Source organism: Lepisosteus platostomus, chromosome 8 (genome assembly GCF_059453375.1).
Source record: "Lepisosteus platostomus isolate fLepPlt1 chromosome 8, fLepPlt1.hap1, whole genome shotgun sequence".
Taxonomy (NCBI): domain Eukaryota; kingdom Metazoa; phylum Chordata; class Actinopteri; order Semionotiformes; family Lepisosteidae; genus Lepisosteus; species Lepisosteus platostomus.
The window spans coordinates 46,025,995-46,050,593 of record NC_142618.1 but is presented as its reverse complement, the minus strand read 5'-3'; the positions used below and the strand labels follow the sequence as shown (position 1 = coordinate 46,050,593).

At 38.5% G+C, this 24,599-nt stretch overlaps 1 protein-coding gene across 1 annotated transcript; it reads left to right on the top strand.

The window, feature by feature from the left end:
* The first annotated feature begins 1,602 nt into the window (after window positions 1-1,602).
* med1l (mediator complex subunit 1-like) lies at window positions 1,603-24,085 on the top strand. Its single transcript, XM_088643709.1, has 17 exons — window positions 1,603-1,733; window positions 2,666-2,772; window positions 5,275-5,353; window positions 5,663-5,717; window positions 7,193-7,325; window positions 10,342-10,370; window positions 10,906-10,977; window positions 11,071-11,145; window positions 13,001-13,077; window positions 13,321-13,386; window positions 14,346-14,457; window positions 15,343-15,506; window positions 15,982-16,088; window positions 17,319-17,514; window positions 20,181-20,276; window positions 21,312-21,414; window positions 22,829-24,085. Exons 1-17 carry the CDS (start codon window positions 1,715-1,717, stop codon window positions 23,037-23,039), a joined length of 1,701 nt encoding a protein of 566 aa, XP_088499835.1. The 5' UTR covers window positions 1,603-1,714; the 3' UTR covers window positions 23,040-24,085.
* The last annotated feature ends 514 nt before the right edge of the window (window positions 24,086-24,599 follow it).

Sequence of the window (24,599 nt, the reverse complement as noted above, 5' to 3'; positions counted from 1 at the left end):
ATTGTCAAAATTCAGTTTTAAATGAGAATCAGTTTTTTTTTTTCATTTTAACATACAGGAGCTAGAGTATCTCCAACAAGCAAACACATTTTAAAGAAGAAACGATGAAAAATGCATCTAAGTTAATAGTGTTAATTGAAAGACAATAAATTAATTCATAATTAGGTTGGGACCTGTCGGTACAAAGCATTGAAGAGGAAAATCAGGTTCTTCCTGTAAATGGTAAACCAGAAGGTCACTCTCTTACTGGAGCAGAGGTTCCTAAAAAACAAGAAGCTTAGGTGGTGCCAAAAGGATGTTAACTGTGGCATCCTGGTTAGATGCTGCTTTAATGCATTCACAGTAGGCCCCCTGTTGATCAGCCTTGTTGATGATATATATTAATCTGCATAGTTTTCTACCTGTATCATGTCTGTTCAATAAAATGTCAGTGCACCTTCCACAAAAAGTCTGAAAAACCTTGTAGGAATTTCCTTGCCTTTTAGAAAAACAATTTTGTTCCTACCAAAAGCTGAGAAAATATTATTTCACACAGAAGTTCTGAAACTCAGAATCTGGTAAACCGTGGTACTGCTACTACAGCATATATCAGATTGCATAAAGCACTCTATAATCCCTCTCCTCTGCATTGCACACTCCCAAGTTCCATACTGAAATAACTTCAGGCACATACCTCACTCTGACAGAATTGATGGTGAAATATAAGTCAGGGGACAGAAGTGGAAAAAATCAGAGAAGTGCATTTAAGTCTAAAAACAGGAGGCACGTATTCACACAAAGGGTTGTGAATGTCTTGAACAAGCTGACTAGCCATGCACTTGATATTCTGTCCTTTTTTTTCAAGAAATGGATGAGATTCTCAGCTCGATTAGCTGTCATCTGCCTCTTTTGAAACGTTCTTCTTTCTTCACATTTCAACCCAAGATCCTGAGGGCTCTGGGGTGTCACGGTTTTCAATCTAAATTATCATCAAATTACTTGGTAGAAGAGTTGATCCGTTTTAACTGTTTAAAAGAATTAGATTCAAGTCTTTAGAAGCTCATTAGAACTGACTAACCAAAGCTAATCCCCAGAACCTTCACCAAAGACCTCTAAACTTCACAAAGCTCAGTACATCTATCTAGACTGGAGTGTTCTAATTTTTCCAAGTCTCATAAGTGTCTTCAATTAATGGTTAATTAATGGTGGACCTCATGCATCTTGACGAATTAAGCCAATAGTCTGTTCAATTAAGTAATTGAGCTCATTTGAAATGAAACCAGGAGGATTTGGAATCTCCAGGCTGTAGGTTTGTGAACAATGACAGTAACTGTACAACGCATTCTGATAGTTTACTTGTATGCAGAACGAACCCAAATAGCGTCTTTAAAATTAAGCAGTATTTAGCAGTATTATGGATTCACCTCCAATATAAAGTAATAATATAGTTATACTTTTCCTCTTTCAAAATGTATTATAGTTGTAGCCTTGAAAAAAACAAGAAAATGCACAGTTTTCATTCTTTGTGAAAAGGAGTTCATATTAATTGGAAAATTAAAATAATTATTTTTTAATTGATGTATTTTGTTTGAAATAAAAATGAACAAATTAGGCAACATAGCTGATTCACGTGCGACGTTTTCAATTGGTAGTTTCCCTTGTCTCAGCTGTGGTGTACCCAGACTGAAAACGGAGCTTCGCCAGTCTTGCTTATTTTGTGTGTGAATGCGGTAAAATGGAATCGGAGAAAAGAGGTAAGTCGCTTAAAGGTTATTACATAAGTTTTAATGTTGTTTATGCAGCTTTTAGCGGGCTCGAATGTAATGAAGCCACCAGATAGAGTTTAAAGTTGACGGTAATAAAAAGTACCTGTAGCTGAGATTTCATTTGTTAACTGACACCTTTGAACCGTTTTATAAGTTATTGAAGGCTGAAAATGCAGCTACCATAAGTATTTTTCAAGTTATTTAAATTTTCCTGACAATTTAAATTTACCTTTCTAATATAGGGACTCATAAATTTTATACATTTGCCTTATGCTTTGCGTGTATTTCAAATGTGTATATGTATTGATAAGTCTAGACAAAAAACAGAAGAATACAAGCAGTAATAGGATCTCCGTACCTAAATGTTTTAAACCCTATTAAATCCTTTCAAAGATTAGCATTAATTAAAGTTTAACATTTTAATGCACAGCTTCAGAGACAAAACTGTTCCACGTTTATTTTCTGATAAATTGCGAGTTACGAGTGATCTTGTTAAATTGGCTTATTCCATAATCGTTTCTCCTAAATTCATGTGCAAGTAGTGCTTTGCTCGAAAATACCCGATTTGAAAATATGCCGAGTTCAGTCGGAATCACGGGATTTTCGAATATTTACTGCGGGAACTGAGAGAATTTAGGATGTACTGTACCTTCCAGATCTAGGATCCAGAAAATATTCACACTTTTTTATGTATCTACTTATGGTACCAAACATGGCTGAGAAAATAGATATGGCTCAGTTGCAGCTTCCTCAAGTCTAGCGATGTCCTGAGTTAATGGAAATATAAAACTGCCTTGAATTGGAAATGACTCATCTTCTGTATTTAATCTGCAGTCACTGGACACTTTTCATTAAGAAGTACGTGTTAGCATGGCAGATTATAGTTAGATAACATTTATGTTTTTTCTCCCACTTTTCAGTTCCTGCAGACAAAGACAGCCCTGCGAAATCCCTGATCACTGCACTCCATTTGAAGTACGTAGAAAAGCCGTGGAGTGAAACAATTAACCTGGTTTGCAGGTGCATGGTGAGTATTTTATCCATAAAAAAAAAAGGGAGACCAAAACATACTTCTTGTATTTTTTTTTCTAACCCTTTCATATTCAACGGATTTAAAATACTTCTCACTTATTGGTTACTGTGCATGAACATCCTGTAGTGGCTTGCTGTAGTTTTTTGGGGGCTTCAATTCAAAAACACTTTTTTTCATCCCCAGTGGGGCAATTTAAACAGAAAGCTGTGAAACATACCAACCATTAAAAAAAAAAACTTTGCTGAGAAAAACATATACGTGCATAAAAACAGCAAACGGAGCACAGAAGTGATTGAAAGAAACAGTGTGAAGTATTTAAGAAGGTAATAGCACAGACCCATTTGTGGTGGTGATGAATTGCAAAATACATTATGTTGATAAGACTTCTTGACAGTCCTTGTTTGCAAGCCTGATGGCCTCTGGAACAAAGGTAAATTTCCTTTTATTTGGCCTGCACTGTGGACAGAAAAAATGTCTTCCTGAAGTTCAAAACACTGATGAAGGATGTAAGAAGGGTCTTCACAGACGTCATAGGCCTTCCTCGGGATCTGCCGAGCATACAGCTGAAGGCGCTTTTTGTCTTTTTGCCTGAGTGAAGTGAACCAACAGATAAAAGACTTCTTGACTAGATAAAAGAAAAGGTTGAAATACTTTCGATAAAAGTTAGTTTGTATGTTACTTTGAGTAACATACAGTACACGCCTAAGATGATGAGGACTGCAGTTGACGAAACCTATGATATTACTCTTTTTGCTGTAATATTTTCCAGATGTTGCTGTTTACCATATGGTCAGTTTAACTTCAGTGGAACTTTGCCAAAGCTCAGCATAAACAAGTAGACCTTGACATTATGAAAGCCCCTGTGCGGATTTTGCAAAAGGCTATTAAAAATGTGTCCAGATAAAGTTGGGGCTGTCGAAAACATACTGTATTTCTTATGCAGTGTGCCATTTTCTTCTGCTTCTTGGAGGTGTCCTGCCATTAATGAAACACTTTGTAGTCTTTCATAAATGCTCAGTCCTGGAGAATCACTAAGTTCAGTTCTGTTTGGGTAGAACAGTTGATATCCTTTCAGACACATAGACTCCTTGTCAGTCTCTAAGGATGGGGAGTGGAGGCCCTCATCCAGCAGTGATATCCCAAAACGGACACAGAAGAGTGGAGATGGTGGTTGAGAACCCAACAACTTACTACTATTTTTTTACAAAATGGAGAATGGAAGTAGACAATTAATATGAAGAAATTGTACATGGAAAAAAGTATTGGTCTACTATAGGTCTTCTGGATTTTGAACCATTGTGGAGTGACCTTCCACATAAAAATCCACCACTTCACTGAAGAAGTTTGTCATTGTCCATGTTTTTCTTTTTGAAAAATAAGAAAAGTGCATATTTTAATTCATACATAATAACCCCTCCTCCCAAGAAAATGAACCGAATAATTAACGATTTTTTGGTCCAGAACGCCTCCAGAGAAAACGAAATCGTGTCTCTCAGCGCTGTTGGTAGACCAGTAGGTGACACTCTTCTCTCTGGAACCAAACCTGGATGTCCAAACCTATACCCCAGCATGGTGACTGTACTGTAAGAAATGCTGTCCTTTGGGTTGAGACATGAAACCAAGGTCTGGCTTCTTTGGTGATTTAAAAAAACAACGACATTGTCACTGTTCATAAGTTGTCCTGGGTATTTTTCACTGGTGATTTACACAGCCTGGAATCTCTACATTTGCCCCTTAATTCTATCATTGAAGTAATTTCTCACTACCTCACTTAATCTTCTGAGCAGTAGGGCTTACAGAACATAATGGCTGCCCTATATCACCCAGGTAGGTGTTGCACTTAAATGCCTAATGAATTGATGACCTTCTTATACATGAAAATGCTTTGTGATGGGGGGGGAAATGCTAATAAATCACTCTTAGCAGTGATTATTTATGCCAAAAATGTTTGAATTTCATACTCTATATCATCTGCTGTATACCATTTACTGCACTATATGATGACTCGTGACTTTGGATTTGGTGTGAAGAGGTGACGTTTTGAATGATTTGAAAATGTGAAAGTTTGTCTGTGTATTGAACAACATTGCTTGTGGTGCCATCACCATTGCTAGTGGTGATATGAAGAGTATCTAGGTGACAGTGCATGAGTTTGATTATTTCAACTGGTGCACACTCAAGATTGTCTGTCAGTGGGTGCATGCTCCCCATGGTCCCATTTGTAAGTAAATGGCCCTGTGGTACAGTTCTCCCTACTTCAGTTGCTAGAATAGGCTAGCTAGCTTTATAAGCGCTCTATAGTTCTTCAGACAGTGAGCCTGAAAGGCATCTAAACCGTGAGGGTGTATCTTTTAAACCTCAGTAGTACACGTTACTCATATTATTGGCACATGACATTGCATCAGTGTTGAAAGAATTGAACCAAAAGCAGGGAATAACTGGAGGAGGATCTATTACTGTTTCTTAATCTTAAATTAATGATGCATGTTTTTTCAGGAGAAACGCAAAAGGGATTCCAATGTACCTAGTAAGCAGTTGCTGGATTGCCTGGAACGTCTTCATAAAGCTTTGAATGGTAAATGTTTTGCCAAATTTGCATTAAATAATCTTGTTGATTCACAACCTTTATTTTTTTAAGGTGCACTGTAGTTGGCCTTAAAGGGTTCCTATTTGATAGTACTGAAGCTCTATTAACTGACGTTTGTGTTGATAGTTTTTTTTTTTTTAGGAATGGCAGTGCCCATCTTTGAACATAATATCAATGCAGCTTGTACATTGCGATTCCCACTCAGGATGGTCAAACTATTCTTTAAAAAAATCTTACTTTACATGAGATGTATATTTAGTTTTTTAACATAATCCTTCATTCTCCGTTTTGTTCAAGCTACATCCTGCACTGACATGGTAACCAGACTTGAAATAATAGCAAAGCATAAAGGGTGAGTATTCTGTATAAATGGCCTTTACTGTGTTTGGGTGAACCAAATGAAACTCCTGACAGCACATTTCTTACATCCATAAGAAAAGGCTACATTAGCAGCTGAAATCTGAAATGGCAATTCTGATTTGGGGAAACAATAGAAAGTATTTTTAGTTGGAGTCTTTTTCAGAGCAGTCTGAGTGGGTGCTTCTTTAAATAAGAGAGGTCATGTGAAATCCAATAACATGAATGCCTTACAGCATTATAAAGAAATATGTTGCATGAATTTTGACTCATCTACCTATACTATTTGAATAAGACAAGGGGAACTTTCCCAGAACTTGGCTACATCAGTGGTTTCTTGGTACTCGGTTGTTTCTTGTTAATGTATTGTACAGTTGAGGCAGCGAAGAACAGCTGTGTGGCATTGTGATGAGAAATATCTTTGGAGTTTGTGATGGACGTGTCAGACTCTAGCTGATCTGTGTGTTATGTTAAATCCTGTACCCTGCTTATTGGGCTAATTGCTGCCATAAAGTTTTCACCATAGTAATAAATGATGGCCAAGCAGATAAGCTAACAATGCCCTTTTCCCATCTCCGTATTAACGGTTATTATTTTAAAAAAGAGCTTTTGCTCGATAATGCAAATGAAACAGAAGAATCAGACATCGGGATTGTCTGTGGGTTTTAAAGGTAGATTTATCTGTGCACCAGTTGCAACACTGGTTTATAGAACTTTTTTGTTGTTTCATTGTGCTACCCACACCGACATGTTCAAATATAATGATCATCTTCAAATAATGTATTTAGGTTGTAAATTTACATTTGCCCACATATTTTATTTTAAGAGTGATAGCAATGTTATGGCAAAATGGAGGTGTTAAAATGACAACATAGGAAGTTGACAGTTGAATCAAATATTGAGTCAGAAAATGGTATCCCTGACTATAAAAGCAGTTATAGAATTTATCGTACATTAAATAGTGTAACGCAGCATGTATTTTCTTTGTTTTTTGCACAGATTGCAAGCTGGTTGTCAATATATACTGTAGAAAGCTACAATGCGTAAATATACAAAAAATATACAACGTGAAAGGTTCCAAGGATTGATACTGATATTTTTAGATCTGTGAATACCAGAGACCCACCTTCAACAGACACGGAAGTCTCTTCCCATAATTTAGCCATAAATATCATATAGAGAGAAAGAGGGAACCTTAGTGTTAAGGAGAAGGATCCTATTGAAGACTACATTTTAGGATTGACTGCTTCTGTTGCTTTTGTCAGGAGCATTTACAGTAAGTAAAGTTTTTTTTTTTTCCTTTCATAATGCCTCCATCCAACTTTGTGTTCACATCGTGGGACAGGTTTTCGTTTTCGTTCAATGAGATTCTGACTATGTGATCGAATGACTGCAGGATGTCAAGGCAAAGGCTGCTGCTCTCAGCGGTGGATGTTTGAAATGAGGTCTCGTTCCCTGGGTGTGTCGCAGGCTTGGCTCCCACCTCAGCCCCAGTGAGGATGTGTGTTACATCACGTCGGACATCTTCTATCTGGAGGTGCTCTTCCAGCCCGCTGGGGAAGTTGCTGACGTCAAGGTGGCGCACCATGGAGAAGCTCCTGTGGTAATGACTACATGCTCGCTTATTGCTTGGGGCTGTATTCCGAGCCCTCTGGATACTGGGAGCTCATGGAATTACAGCACTAGGTTTCATCTTCCATGGTGATTTTGTAATTAGAAAGTAATATACTGGCAATGCTGAACATCTGCTGTGCTAGGCCTTAAAGTGTAGGCAGCAAGGATCTGAAAATATGGCATGATGCATATGGCTACAACCATTCTGTAAACGTACTTGTTTTTATTTTAGTTTTTCTACATCCTGAAAACCTCTGAAGGTTCTAATCTGACATTTTTTTTAGGTAGCACGCAAAGCTGAAGCTTGTCTTGGGTTTTGCAGGAAACATTGAACAGGGAGCAGAGTACAATCACAGGTTAACCCTGCTGAAAAAATGGCAGCTAGTACAGCAGGATTGAATGAAACAATTGGGGCAGAGTACCAAGGACACAATAGCAGCATCCACATCTGGGACTTGAATCCACGATCCTCTGGCAGTGGAGCCAGAACCCTGCCCCTTACTGCATGTTACTCGTGTAAAGCTGTAATGGGGTGTATTTGTTTTTAGGTGTCCTTTTGAGTTTGGCTATTGGAGGGGGTGGCTCATTGAGGCTGCTGTTTTTCTGGCTGCTGGAGAAATGCCAGCTCTCACAGATTTAGGCTCCAGGACACACCCCCCACTACCTGAATGAAAGCTGGCAAAGTTGAAGCACTCTGCAGTTTGCATGTCAGGCGTCAGAACGTGAACTATACTGTAAAAGACTCATAGATACATGATATATAATGCTTTATGATTAGACGTTAAGATGCGTGTTCTTTAGAGGGGAACTGCAGTCCAGGTTTCTTGGACCGGTTATTAAATCTCGCCAACGAAATAAATTCATTAACGGTATAGGAAAATTTTACAAATTTCAAATTAAGCCCAAATCATGAACTTTGTGAAAGTATTGTACGGTCACCATGTTGTCAAGAGTTTGCGAGAATTGTGATTATGAGGTGGCCATTCCTGCTCACTAGTCACTGTAATGTGCTGTATGAACAGATTAGTACAGGTTGTGCAGCAGACATTTCACCTCAGAAATGTTCCAGCCTGATCTCCATGCAGAGTTAACAAATAAGTTGCATTTGTCAGCAAAACCATCTTCAGGTCAGAGCAATATTTCTATTAGATTAAAAGAGGTGTATTCACAAGCCAGCTTATTTACAATGTAATGGGGCCACTTCACATCACTGAATGTTTGTTGCCTCGTTCTGAAACATGGCACTGAACATACCTGGAAATTTAGTCTATTCTGTCATGTAAATTGGAGGTTTTTTAATCCTGAAATATAAAAATGGCATTGCAGTTCCCCTTTAAATCCTGTATAAAAATTGTATAAGACCCTTACTACTTACTTACTTGGTGTTAACAGTATAGATTAGTACATAAATTTCTTCTTAACTTATCTAGAAACATTTAACTTCAGTCTGGGTTTTTAACAGTTTGTCTTTTAAGTGGGGTTTACTGCTGGTATCGCACACGTGTTACAAAAAGTGACAAAACACAAAAATCTGTTTCCATTTTTTTCCATTCAGTTTTCAGAAAAGAACAGTTATGGTATCCATGGAGACACATCTCCTACATTAGTAGTCAGGGATTCAAAAACAGGAATGTCTGAATAGTAGCAGAACCATTAAATGAAAAAAAAACAGCTTTATAAGACTAAATATTACACTAACATTTGAACTACAACATCTGGTTGAATCTGTACTGACTGAGTAATAGAGAACTTCTAAAGCTAAATTGATATGAAAGCAGATATGTTTCTGAAGTCCAAAATTCAGAATTATTTGATTATTTTCAAGGTTTATGCACTGTTTACTTAATGAACATAACACATTATGATAAATAATTTTAACCTTGCACATATTCGATCAGTTCTGTATATACGTTAGTACTTCCCATGTAACAGGTACAGCAGGATTAAAGATGTATTCACTACAAACACCTCCATTACCGCAGGTACTGTATGTACAAAGAACAGTCTTATTCTTTACACAGTGGGATGATTCCTGTGGAGGTAAATAAAATGAAGAGCAAAGTGTTTCAACAGACAAATCCATACTGTATGTGCTTGTATGCATATTCCCATTTACTGTAGGTGTCAATGCCTACTCTATTTTCCAAGAAACCATTGTAGAATTAATTTTCATGTCATAATGTAAAATAGGCTTGAAATGATAAAATTGCCAATTCATTTTTAAAAAAGGAGAAAAAAAATGTTGTGCCATATCTACATTTGGATAGATGCTTAGGGGATGCTTGCTCAAAGTTATGGAAGGTGGGATTTAGTCTTAATGCATTAAAGTTCCAAACTTTTAGTGAAATATTCATTCATATGACATGCATATGTCATTCTGTCACCTATGTATTATGAGTATTGGTGAATTTATTTTGAAGGTATTGCGAGGTTAAATGTGAAGTGTCAAATGTACTATTGTAAAAAAATTGATCAGAACATATGCAACTTTGAGTTTGAATGCTAGGTCTGAAAAACTTACCACTTTATGGCAACATCACATGAGATTTGCCTCTTGCTGAACTTGGGAAAACAGGCTGTTCAATACTAGTGTATATAGTATATACACAATACTGTATAGATGATCAGGAGACTATTCAGTTGATACTATTTTATTTTCATCATCCGCATTAAGTGTATTCAAAAAGCAGATAATATTGAAAATGGTTACAGTTGTGATTAATGGCTTGTGTCTCAGGAAGACTGCTACAGTATAAATTTGAAAGACTAGAAAATTGCATGTTTTGATAATGTAAAGCTTCATCAGTGGTGCACAAGCATACAGTGAACATATTGATGTCATTTGTAATTTTAACCTGTGTATACACAAGTGCTTATGCTCAAATCAGAGAATGGGGATGATCTATCTTGCTCCTTTTTAATTTTGGACATTCATTTGCGTGAACTGCGCCATACTGATTTTCTGCTTGTGTGCAATTCTGAAGTGCCTTTTGCTTGTCTTGCAGTCTTCTGAAATGCTATGCAATCTTCTAAGGTAAGGAGATGCAACATGACTGGTGCTGAATGTGCTCTTTTCAAATTATGAGTTCTGTTGACATGCAAGTAGTATAGTCATTTCTCCAGGACTGAGAGAAATGTGAAAAATGGCTACATACTGTATTATCACTAATTTACAATGTTAAAATAGATGTCAACGTGGATAATTCCACAGTTAGGTTGACCTCTTTTTTTATTCTCAGGTCTTAATGCATAACAGTTAACAGCATGGTGCTTGTAAAGTTTGCAAGTGGAATTTATGAGCTACAGTTGATTAAATGCAAGTATTCTTTTCTCTTGAGGCTTTGAAGAGCTAAAGTACAAAGCAGTAGCTACTGTACATTCTGGCCCCTTTAATACAGATTCATGAAATTCTAAATACATTTTAGTAGAAAGATGAAAAATAGAATCCTACCATTAATGTTTGCAGTACACAGACTTTATTTCAGAGCAGTAACATCCTCAAAATACGATTCACCAGCTGAAGTTTTATATTGAGTGTTTCATAATTAATCTCATTTTTAATGTACTAGGCTGAAAAACTTTGAAGAGTTTGGAAAGGAATTGGAAGAACTTTCATCTCTTTTCAATACGTCTGGAGATAGGTATCCACTGCATAACACGACTGTAAATTTTATATTTTACAGTACGTCCACAATTTATGTTGAATCAACTTTTACATTTCGATTTTGCTACAGTGAAACCAATATGAAGATGTTTTCAGCTTTGCAATTTGTGGAGAAAGACCTTTTGAAAATGTTCCAGATTCCCAGGTGTGTTAAACTGCTTTTAAAGCCTTTATAAATTACTATTATTGCCACTGTTTCAGAGCATTGTTACTGTAGTGTTTAAGGAGAGCAATATGATATTAAATACCCAAAAAATAATGTAATAAGATCTTAGAATGCAGAAAACGTCTGTGCGGTTTTCACTTAGAATTATGCAGCACCTATAGAAAGTCTACACACCTTTTTCAAAGTAACACATTTTGTGGCCTAACAACCTGAAATCAATTAATTTACATAGTAACCTCCAAGTGAAAAACAAATGTTAAAAAATTCTGAAAAGTGATTTCAAATTAAAACAGGAAATTGGCTTGGATACTGTGTCATACTTGTATATTGAAGCAGGTATAGGGAAAAAGACGGTCCATAGCTCCTTTTGTGCTGCTAACTAACTTCTTCAAGGTCCTCTCTATCGAAATTGCCAGGTAGCTAAGCTGCTTACCAGCTTAGTATAAAAATACTTGGTCTCTTCTCGATACTCTTCACAAGACTCTGAAACATACAAGTCTCTTGTCCTGAGTTCCGAGTCCCTTAAAAGTTGGAAGCCTTTGCTTCTTGTTTTTTTTAAATTGTCAACAGACCAATTGTGTTCCAGCAACTGGTGACTGAGGGCAGAAGCTCATTCTCCACTGAGTTTTAAAATGATTTTTTTTATATTTGGTTAATTAAAGCACACTAAATGTAGCATAGATTAAGATGTAGATTTCATACGTCCAGAAGCAGATCACTTTCAGTGATTTTTTTTTTCACATACAGTATTATGTGAATAGGCGATTGAGAAAAGTTAAGCCTTACAGGTATTGTTCCACTGCCCACCTGTCTGGTACATGTCTTTCAAACCTGTCTGATTTCAGTTATGGCACCCTGCTTTAGATGTGCTAGACTTTCATTTTACATCCCTGAGCTTTGTCTTCTGTTAATGGGTTGTGAAATATTTCAATTCAATTCAAGCGACCGGCATCACAGTTTCGGCAGTTAGCATTGCTGCAGCTCTGGGTTCAATTCCAGACCTGGGGTGTTATCTGAGTTTGTATGTTCTCCCTGTGCACGTGTGGAGATGCTCTGTGTGCTCCGGTTTCCTCCCACAGTTGGAAGACATACTGGTAGGTTAATTGGCTTCTGGGAAAATTGGCCCAGGTGTGAGTGTCGCTAGCGTCCTGTTTAGGGTGTACCCTGCCTTATGCGCATTGCTTGCTGGGATAGGCTCCGGCTCCACCGCGACCCTGATTTGGAAGAAGCAGCAGCAGAAATTGGTTGGGTGGAATTCTAGATAAGTACTGTCCATCCACTGACATTTTTAAAAAGAAAGTTTTTTTTTTTTTAAATTTAAACGTAGCGCATGAGGCATTTGTAAAGCACAGCTGTGATGCACCAAAGGAACATGACACTTTAATATTTACCTCAAATCAAGAATCAAGACTCATCTAACATGGATGGACTTCCTGGGAGGTTCTCTTGTGTAAATGCTCTCGGTGCCGGGGGAACCCCCTTTCCTCACTCTTCAAAGAAAAACCGCTAAACCAGGGTAACACAGGGTAAACGGTGTTTCCTTGAGAAGAAATGAACTGTAGCAATGAAAACCCAAAGAGCTATAGGACTGTTTTCATTGGCTCAAGCAAAATTAGAAGACATACAGAAACCCCCCACCACCACCCCCATAAAACAAGGATCTGAGGGCAGAACTGGAATTCTCTGGGAAAGGATTTAGAAGTTAAATAAGTGTAGTGACTATAATAGTGGATGACTGGCAAGAGCTCCTCTGTCATGCTATTGAAGCTACTTTCATAATGTCTGTCAGGACACAGCTGGATATAAGGTAGAACGCCCTCTTTCTTCCCTTCAGACCAGTGAGCAGTGGTGACCCTTGGCTTGACAATGTGCTCCATGGACGAATTGGGAATGTAACGCCAAGGAACAATGGTATAACTAAGAATCTATCCTGATCCTTTTTTTTTTTTTTTCCCCGAGGTATTTCATGAAAGGCCTTGGTTAATATTTGTTTTTTTTCTTTGCAAGATACTGTGTAATGCAACTTTGTATTAAGAATATTCATAATGGTATTGTGAAATAGTGAGTTTTGAAGTATATACTGTTGCACAATTTTTTTAAAAACAAAATGACATCTGGAGTCACAGTCACAGAAGTGTTTTACAATGTTTGCAGGGTACCCAATGAGCATAGAGTACTACATTTCTCCATATGACTTGTTAGAAGAAAAAATGAAGCCAGGTAAGGGCCGTCATTGTTTCTCGCTCAGAAACAGAAGTTCAGGAATGTTTTTCTATGGTGGTGGTGAAAAGGGGTGGCACAGTGTCACAGCAGTTAGTATTGCTGCCTGGCAGTTCCGAGGTTCCGGGTCCCATTCTTGGGTGCTGTTTGCCTCAAGTTTGTATCTTCTCCCCATGCTCGTGTGGGTTTCCTCTGGGTGCTCTGGTTTCCACCCGAAGACGTGTACCGGCAGGTTAATTGGCTTCTGTGTCTGTGTGGGACTGGTGTCCCCTCCAGGGTGCATCCTGCCTTGTGCCCACTGCTTGCTGGGATAGGCTCCAGCTCGCCTATGACTCTGAATTCTATGAAGTGGATAGAAAATGGATGGGATTGTCAAAAAGATTGCAGCAAGCACAATGTAATAGCGCTGCATTTTGATCCGGAAGTCAATATCCACTTGCAGTTACAGAACTGCCTGAAAGTCAGATCTTAAAGGAGTATGTAGAGAGGTCATTTACTCTCGCACTGGATGTGGTAGCATGCTGGTTTGGTGTGACTTCGCTAACTAGCTTATTCTTAACTCTGAATCAGTCATCTCTACATTTTAATTTCAGTCGATTGGAAATTTGGTCAGGACTCCAGGGTAACACCCCTACTCTTTTCAAGAAACACCCTGAGATTTTTAATGATCATGGAGAGTCAGGACTTTGGTTTTACATCTCATCTGAAGGAGAGTGCTATATTTTCCCCCATCACTATAAAGGGGTATTAGGACCCACACAGACCACAGAGTAAACACAGGGACCCAGTGCTGTAAGGCAGCAAGGCTAACCACTGAGCCACAGTGCCACCACATCTACTTGTACTTTTTTTAAATGTAAGTAAATAGAAAACAGGATGTATAAGAGTCAAACAATAATAAAGGCTGTCTGTGGCAGTAGAACGTAAATAAAACTCATTTTTCAAAACTGATTTTCCAGAATCAAGGTCCTGTGGAAACAAAGTTTTTGTCACTGCCGAGGTAACCAACACAATACAAAGGCTTCCAAGTGCATCTGTGATCGCAGACTCGCCACAGATGACAAATGAAGGGTAACGTTGGATACAAGTAATGGAGGAGCATTTAGCTAATTGTTTCCTTTTGTAATTTTGATTTTTTTTTCCCTCCATTATCATGAATGTATAATGTATCATTGTGTAATGCACACAGCTTGTACCATTCACTTTCAGCTCTACAAAGCTACAGAGCAAAGCGCAGAGCTAAGGTGTCAGGCAGTGGACTGGATGTCTCTCTTGCACATCCAAGTCAGTCTTGAACCCTTTTAACCCAGCCTCTTCTGCCTCAGCATTTGATCCATGTTATTTTTTACTCAAACAGCAGTCCTGTTGCCTCCTCTTTGTGTTCTTAGGTTAGGAAATATTAGAAGTAGTGTTATTTCCTGATGAAATTAATATTGATTGTGTGAAAAAGGAAACATTTCTGTTCTTTTATATTCTCACTGGTCCAGACCCCCCTTTCTCACTCACACACACACACACACACACACACACACACACACACACACACACACACACACACACACACACACACTCTCATGAGAGCCTTGGTTACTTTTCACCCAGTAGAGTTTAAAACTGGGTTTTCTGTATAAATCTCAAAATAAGGGCTTTGAGCTCTACCTTCTTGCACATAATAGTTCACTTCATGGCTTCCGGCAAAAAAGGTGTCATGTAAAAGGACATCTCTCCACATTTACAAAAAAATTACATTTAAATAAAAAAATCTTACTGCGTACGTTGTTTAAATTGACAATTGGCTACTCTAATGAGAGTGGTGTAGCAGAGATGTCACTTATGACAAGATGCACTTATGGATGATGGTGGTGTTATGTAGATGATTAAATCCAACACTGTTCTAATATGATATTGGCATAGCTGAGATATTGCCCATTGTGGATCCTGGTGGTGGTTTTGTAGGTTCCCAGTACACGCAACTCTGGATGATTTGGTCAGCATGGAGTTGTCAGCCTGTCTCTTCCTGAAGTTTCCCCGGCCTGTACCCATTCTCTCCTGCTTCATTGAAGAATTTCACAGGCTTACAGGTTGTGATCAAGTTTTTCCTCTGCATTGTTGTTTCCATGGTGAGCATGTTGCCTGACTACAGACCTATCCGAGCACTGTTGGGAACATTGTACTGTATCTTTGCTTTGAATTATTAAAACTCTTAGCTGAAAACAACCTTTCTTTTTGTTCCAGTTTCACAGCTTAATAACAGAACAAGGAATAAAAAGAAAAAAAGTCACTTTGTTGCAAAGTGCTTCATTCTTCCACTATTTAAACTAAAGAAGTAAAGAAATGTACTATGAAAATTAATTCCATCTTTCATTCTTCCACTGCCTAAATCCAGTTTCAGAATTCAATGTATGGAGCAATATTGCTGCCTTTTCAGGAGAAGACTTGATGTAAATTTCTCTTAATTTTGCTGTATGTTTTGTTTTTTAATGGACTTACTAAGCTGATCCTTATTTGATGTGTTTATTTCATATACCTGAAGCAGATGTGGCCATGCAAGTGTCCCAAAACTCTTGAGAAATGGCAATGACCTTCTTTCTGCAGGGATTTCTGTGAGTGAAGACCTGAAGCAGGTTCCTTTCTACGAGTTGTTGATGAAGACAAAAATGAACGTGACGACCTGGGGCAGCGACAGTTGTTGCTTTTTGGTGGTATGTGGTTTGCTTTCTAAACATTAATTTTGTGAGAGGATAATTCAAAATGAGAGCTTGTAATCAGTCTGATAACAATCTTTTTATGGGTGGAGGCCTATAGATCCTGCGCCATGGTCCCTTGGAATAGCTGAAATGCCAAACTGAGCACCATTCTGAAAAAGTGGGAAAATGTGGTTATTACCTTACAGAACATACAGTAGATTCATACCTATAAATATTCATCTTCTCATGAGAAATATGAAAGTTATGTGTGCCAGGGCACCATGTATACTGTATGGATTGACATTTGGCTTAAGCATAGGATCCCTTATTGTAATGCAGAACAATTCAATTTTCCTACCGTTTTAATTATGGGATGCTTAGGCATAATTTAACAAGTGGAAACTTATTATTTGCATTCGAGCCCGCAAAAGTGTGTAGAGATCTTGGAGACAATCAAAGTATATAGGTAGTACAGTACATTATGGGCCCTAACTTATTTTACTAATTCACTAGTGTTTTCTATTAGAACAACATTGCCTGTTAATACAGATTTGTCTTGCTGAGAAGAAACCTAGCTTGTCATTTAGCAGTCTTGCTCAGAATCTTCAAAAATGGAAGCTGTGCATGAAAAGCCCACACGAAATGTTGTAGTCACACTTTTCACTCAAATCGAAGTGACTCACTGTCTTCTATTTCTTGGCATTAACATAAATCTAAAACATTTACATAAAAGTTATGGATTTTGTTTATACTACAACATACAGGTCTGTTAAGTTTGAACTTTAGCTTAAAACGAAATGGCTAAACTCTTTTATCGGTGTAAATTATTTTGAATAATATAAAATATATAAGATTTGCATAGCTGTGAATTTTAAGCCTTTAATCACGTTACTCCAAAAACCAGATGTAGGATTGGTTAAACAGTTATTCAGGCGTTGCTCGTCATATGGATGATGACAATGATTATTATTGATAATTATTTTGTTTAGCACTCTAGAAGAATCAAGGAAAATCCTCACCGTGTGCCGCTCTATTTGGTGAAATGTGGAATGTAGAATTGAAGATGTGAAGCAAATAATACTAATAAAACTAATGCATTACTATAATACTCTTTATCCCAAAGCGCTTTAGATATAGGATGGAGCTCACTGTGTTCCACAACAGAAATGCATCACATGATTCAGACACGAGCTTCACACCTACGTTGTACTGCTGAATGAGCTTGTCTTCTCTTTCATGGGGCAGACCCTTCCTGGGCACCATCGACAAGGCTATGTGATATCTCAGCAGTGGTGGCTGAAGCCCTGGGAAGGAGCTCTCGTCCACAAGATTCCCTTCACCCACCCTGGTCACGTGCCCTCTCTTCTGAGCCTGCTGCGACACCAGACTGCCTTCAGCACCCTGATCGCCAGCTGTGTCACTGGGAAGCGAGCTCAACCAGGCGGGTGCTGGGTAGTTGATTTTACGACATCAGGATCTTGTCAGTGGAGATGGGCAGGAATGGCAAAAGGGCTTGAATTAAATCTCTGTAGAATAGTGGACTAGCTTACTTACAGGCGGTCACACCTACCAAAACCCCAGTACTGTAGTTTGGACTTATCCACCTGCCTTTACCAGGCATGTCCTCCTTACAATCCCCATCTATGAACTGGCTTCATCACTCTGTTCTCCTCACCATCAATAGCTGATGTGTGGTGAGCGTACTGGCGCACTATGGCTGCTGTTGCATCATCCAGCTGGGGCTGCACATTGGTGGTGGTGGAGGGGAGTCCCCATTACCAATGAAGTGTCTAGGAAACCACTATATAAGTGTAAGGAATTATTAATGAACAAGGTTATTTTGTGTTTGGACGTATCACTTTTACATACAATAACTTTGTTCATGGATGCACATGCTGAGTACTTTAGAGTTGTAAAGTTGACTTGATTCAACTTATGTTAGGTGTTTCATGTCCCTGAAACATACAATTGTAATGCTGTTAGGCTGCACTCTTTGACTATTGTTCCTAGAGCTGCATAGCTTATGATTTAAAAGAACAGAATTTACCCGACCGAGTGTCATTTGGATTGTAGTAAAGAGATGAATATCACATTCTCTCTACATTCGTGTCTCATTTTTAATAATAAGTATGCAAATTCAGCAGAAATACCTGCATATGGTCTCTGAATGACTGAGCAGCAGCACCTGACTGTGCATGTTTCCATTCCACATGTACACATTTAAGCCATCTGGCTGTTTTCACACTGCAAACCTAACAATATGTACAATAGACCATGCAGCTGTGCTCAAGGAGATTTATAACTGGAATAAATAAGCAATAATGTCTCTTCACACACAGCCCTTTTGTCACATAGTCAAGCCGTTTCCTAAAAGTTTAATTATTCTCACTGCTCTTTCAACAACTGCTCAACAATTGTGTTGTGGGGAAGATTAATGTCAGAACATCTTCAGTTTTAATACTGCAACTGTAGAGGCAGCTTAACTGTGTTTCACTCCCTAAGCTTCAATCAAGAGAGGTTATTATCCTGCAAACTACCTGAAAGTTTTAAGTGTTAGAGCTATCACAGCATGATCGCTTTAGCACCATTTCAGGTAATGTATATAAGCCACAAAAAAATGCTGATATATGCATAATATAGCTATCCTGTTTTTTTTAAAGCTAAAGCTATCTTTTTTTTTTTTAAAGTGGATAAGGAAATGAGGCCCATATCTGGTGATCTTTCAACTTCTCTGATTTGACCTTTGACCTTCTGTGGGCAATGTTTTGACACCCATGATGGCTTGCTTCTGCTGTCCCTTTCTCGCATTACACCGCCATTATATTTTCCGGCAGATTTGAAGAACATGGGTCAAATCAAGCCTCTGCCTCCAGCATTACCACATTAGACTTCAAAGAATGATTGTTTTGAAACTGCACCGTGGAGAACAGACTTCAAATGTTGGAAGGAATAAGAGTCACCTTGGGTCGTGTCCATAGGTCATGTTTAATTTGTCCGTCATGTCCCTGTGCAGTAGTGAAGATCAGCTTCCTCTAACTAGCCAAATGTCCTTGTTGTTCTGAAAATGCCTTATAGGACTATACAGAGCAGTCTTGCTAACAATCACTGCAAATTCACAAAAATCCAGTAAGGCTGGTTTTGCACAGAAAGTCATGAATATTCAGGCTGATTTGAGCCATGTGTTAATCAGTGCTCTTAGAACCACCATTACTGAGACCTTTGGGTAGCGCTGCACTTATCCATGTTAAACGAATTAGGTTACTTATTGTATGAATGTGAACCCTTTTTAGCTTTCAAGCCTTGTGCAGGCCACCTGTATATGCAGTGCCACTGTAATTACTAGGGTGGGGGGGCTAGTTCTATTTTTTCAATATTGCTTTCCTCTTTCAAACCAGTTCCAGCTAATTTTTTACTCTTGTGGAATTGAAGTGGAAATTGGAATTGGGAGGGGGGGGGGGGGAACCAACCCTGCTAATAACTGAATAGTAACAGTTTTTGCAAAGTCAACAGGCTTCTCAGTTTTACCTTGATACCAGCTCTCTGCCCCTGGGATTCGACACTACAGAATGTCAATGCAAAAAAATATTTGGAATCCTCAAGACCAAGGGGCTGAACCTGTAAGCTGTACCGTGTTCTAGTTCTGTACTGTAGGTTTAAAGAATTGTCCCTTCCTTAATTGAACCTTATACCCATCTAGCTGTGATTTTTAATCATTCTAACTAAGAAGAAAAGACCATGAAGTGCATAGGTTCATTGTTATCCTTTACATCTCTTGAACAGTATCTTTTTGTTAATTAGCCTACTTTACAATTACTGTGTAAAGTTCTAACTTCTCACATTATTCCTCTGTCAGACTTTCCTTTTTTAATCCAGTTCAAAGTATATATCAGTCTCTTTGTGTAGGAAACATGTACATATTAACTTTTTCAGTCCAGCACTGGAGTTGTCTGAGGTATTACTGAAAGCCTGAGTTTAACAAATTCTTTAAATTATCTAAGAAGAGGAAAAATTAATCATTGAAAAACAAAGACAAAGAGGTTGGCGAGAACCAGAAAGCAGTAATGAAAGTCAACGTATTCACCTGTTGTTCTGTGCTGTTTTACACAGGTTCATGTATAGATTTTCATTTTGAGATCCTCCCCTACACTGGGACCAGCTTCTCCTTGTCATTCCAGCACCCTGTCACTGGCTCAATGGCCTCACGTGAGTTTACTTAATGCTACTGTGCTGCTTATCAGCGAAACCTTGTGGAGCCTCGTTGATTAGAAAATTTCACCTCTCTTTTAACACGATCGACGCAGGCTATCTGCAGCCTTTGCTGTTGGTAATGCGGTGTGGTTTAAAATTGTTGATTGAGCGCATGTCGCTACAATGGACTGCCCCTGCAGAATAAGTAACTGCACTATCCCACAGTTTAGCAAGTAGTAGAAATGCCAGTTAATATCTTGTTGGTGCCCATAACGTGTTATATGTATTTTATGTACAACATGTATAATTATTAATGATTTATTATTTGGAGCTCATTGTCAGTCTTTCAGATTCCTAATGCTACTTGCAATAATCACATACTAGCAGGATTTGTTATGGAGGGAATCCATTCTAGTAGAACACCTCTCCTTCTGAGCTAGTTTTGATATACGAATATCTGAGAAATACGTAGTGGAAATATTATGAGCCAAGATTGCTTTTCAAGGTCAAAATGTAATATAAACTAATAGAAGAAAAGGGTTGAGGCTAGAATTATCAGTCTTGAGACATTCAACGATTGCAATGAATGCCATAATTAAAAAAAAGAGATATTACTTTAATCAAAATGTGGTGCATCAAAAGATTATGAATTGTACCTTAATTGGGTGGCATAGTGATGCATTGTTTCCTTACCACGGTGCTGGGAACCGGGGTACAATTCCAGACCTGGGGTGTTATCTACAAGGAGCTTGTACAGTATGTTCTCCTCAAGTTTGCCGGTTGTTCCAGTCTCTGGGATTAATTGGCTCTGGTATGGACTGGTGTCCCATCGAGGGTGTATCCTGCTTTGCACCTGTTGCTTGCTGGTTAAACCTCTGGCTCATCCCCACTGTCCTGTACTGGATACAGCAGTTGGAAAACTGGATGTACCTATTTTTTTACTCCTCACCCAAGACTTTGTAGGGTCATTATATATATTTTTATAGATAGGGTGATTACATATATTTTGGGGTTTTCAAAAGCATTTGTTGCTGCTATTGTATTTTTCAGTTTTTGTGAATGTTGTGGATTCAAACCATATTAGCTGCAAGCTGTTCCCTCCTGAAGTACCCGATCCTTCAATGGATGACTGGATTTCCAAGGTTATGAAAAGGTATGGAATTGTTGTTTAAACTGTATGAAATTAATGTCGGAGCTATATGAATTATGATAGAAATGAGAAACTCCAGAAAAAGAAGCCACAGTGGTACACAGGCAGGTGTTTAAACATGTTTGTTGAAAGGCACATTGTGAATACGTAAACTGTATGATATACACAACATTTGCTTTTTGAGTAGTAACGGAACATTTAATGCCACTGTTAAGCATTAAAACGGAAGCTGAGAAGCCGAGGAGTTAACAGATATGTCCCTCAGTTACTCTGAGCTGCATGTCTCTTGAGCGAATGCAGAATTGCCTTGTATCTCAAAAGGTGTTTGTAAGTAAGCAGGACCACATGACCTGTCTAAAATTGGAAGGCTGCAAATTAAAACATTACTTTCCAGGACTGTTTCATAGGAATGACACCTCTTCACAATTATTTGTGTAGCGCTGAGCCAGCTAGACAATGACTCCCAAGATAATTTTTGGATTGGTGCCAGTACTGTTGAGATGAATATGTTGTGGCACTTCTCCTCCAGCAACACGTGCCTGGCTTCACATTCATGCATAATAATTTCACAGCTCAGAGGGCCATTAGGATAAGGAATTATCTCAGAAATGCACATATCAGTGTCTTGGCATCCTGGCTAGTTATCGTCTCTAAAATGAAATCCCATTCAGTGAAGTGAAAAAATGACCATTAATTATGGTGAGCAGTACGCAGTATGTTGACATTCATGTGGAATATATGTGGGCACTGACCTGTTAGTTACTGTAATGCATTAATACTTTTTTCTTAGAATCATGGCCACAAGTTATTTAAACTTTTTAACTGGTACTGTAATTTTTGCTCTGCCCTTGGAGATCATGCTTAAATGCTGAATAACAATCTATAACCTTGAACTGAAGCTTGTTTGTGCATTAGCAACCTAGTTCTTAACTGGTGTTAGATTTTTTTGTTATTTCTGCAACAGGCATTTGTAACAGGACTCTTGGCTACGCAGAGCATTTCTTCAAAGAACACATAATTTTCTCCTCCTTGCTTAACCATGTGCCTTTTGTAAAGAACATCCTGTACATGAAATGCTATTGTATAGTTTGAAGAATAAATGCATCAGTAGCCAAATTAAAATACAAAAGCATGAGATATATCCATTTTTATTGGTTTCCTCATGAATAGTTCATTTAAATCTGTTATAGCAGGATGTGAAACCTAGAGATTAGTGTTTTTTTCCTCCTTAAACTGAGGAATACTTACTGTAGGTGATCCGTTTTAATGACCTGAAAGCAATAGTATGAATTCTGGGACTGCCTCTTCATATCTCAATACATGAATGCAAAGGAGCATGATTTCATGATTTTAAAAAGTGGCATCCACTGCAGACTGCTTATTATGCAACTGGTGTACATGTATTTTATTTCTCCAGGTGTATGTCAATACCAGTCACCATGAGAGCGATCTTCAGGAAAATAGCCAGCAGGGAAACGCCTACGGCATCCGAGACAGGAGCAGCTCCTGAAAACACCTCAGAGATCACTGCCACCACCAGCTCCTCATTACCCATTGCTCAAGAAAATACACAGTCTGCTAACCATTGTCCTGGTGCCCTTGTCATGTTTTTCCTACAGAACCTGTAAATAATCCAATAAGAATTTTAAATGACAATTTATATTAGATTGTATATACTTTTGGTAGCTTTTTTCCTCCATTTATCATTCTCATTGAGGGAGGAAAATATCAATGAAAAAATTCACAGTTCAGCCAAGTGTACTTTGGAAAGCCCAGGTGATGCCAGTAGTTAATTTTGAGGTGGAATCTTATAAGCTTCCTGACAGCTGTGACCTAAATTTCTTAACTATCAGATCTGCATATTTTTTCACCCAGCATCCTGTTTGCTTGGTCATTTCCATTGCATGGAGTCGGGAAAACCACTGGATAAGGGGCAATCTCAAGAAAAGAAGGATCACAAATGAGTGCAGGCCATTTTGTCCATCTTGCTCATTCAGTAATGAATACAAACGAGAGAAGGCCAATCAGCCCACCTTGTTAGGTGGTAGCTTATTGACCCAAAGATCCAGCAGTTTCTTGACTGCAGGCAGGTACTGGCTGCAGGGTTAATTGATGGCCCTTTAGGTGCTTGGTTAAAAAAAAAAGTATTCATATACTCCACTAGGGTGGAAAAGTCAAACGTGAGGCATGGAGGGGACGTCATTATCGCAGGTGAGTGTTTGCAGTGTGGTCATAGGTAGTTTTGTGTGCAGGTTGAAAAGGAAGTAGCACTAAAATAGATCCCTTACATTAAAAGTAAGGATACCTCTCCACACTCTTTGGTTTATGCTTAAATATTTTAAAACCTACCACATGCATTTAAGCATTGTCTGGTTTGCTTCAAGTAAAATACTGGTTTAAATCGGAATGTGTGACACTTTCTGGAGTGTCAGTTGCAGGTGTGTGTGTGTGTGTGTGTGTGTGGGTATATTTATATACCATATTACATGTTTTTAGATGCCTCTAATATAATTTAGTACCTTGCCTCTGCATGTAAACTGTGTATATGCAATACATCTATTCATTTTTTTTAGATTGGACAGCTGTCAGAAGTGTTTTTCAGGTGTATGTTAATTTAACTTTCTTGCTATATCAAATGGACATTTGAAAATTCAGTCAATAAAATTAAACACAATCGGCTGCGTCTTTTACTTCTAATGGCTTCTCGCATCTAGTGCAGGAGCCGCTGGCCTTCCTCCTGTTGTCTGCACTAAACAGGATGAGTTTCAGACCGTTTTAGTTTATAGAACCCTGGTGTGTGTGCGCTTTCATTTCATGAATCGACACTTGCATGCAGGCCTCGTACGTAAAAGCAGGCCAACACCATCCACCTTATTGTGGACAACGAGTACATTTTCCTTGAGAAAAGCAGCAAGCTCATTAATAGTTTAATCACCTGACAATTTAATCCCCCCCCCATTTCTGAAAGAATCTCAAGTGGCTTTGATTACAGGATTCCTCTGCCGGCTGCGGGATTTGAACCGGCAACCTTCCAGTCACAGGCGCAGATCCTTAGCCACAGAGCCACCTCTCCGCCCCGAATAAGGGAAGGGATCTTGAATGGTGCATCAATACACTCAGGCTCAGATCTGAATCCAGGACCCTGGAGCTGGAGCAGCAGTTATATCCACTGTGCAATCATGCTGCAT

Coding starts and splice junctions, on each gene's coding strand:
- med1l (XM_088643709.1), top strand. Junction 7,326..10,341: donor ACCATGGAGAAGCTCCTGTG/GTAATGACTACA, acceptor CTTGTCTTGCAG/TCTTCTGAAATGCTATGCAA. Junction 21,415..22,828: donor ATTTCCAAGGTTATGAAAAG/GTATGGAATTGT, acceptor TTATTTCTCCAG/GTGTATGTCAATACCAGTCA.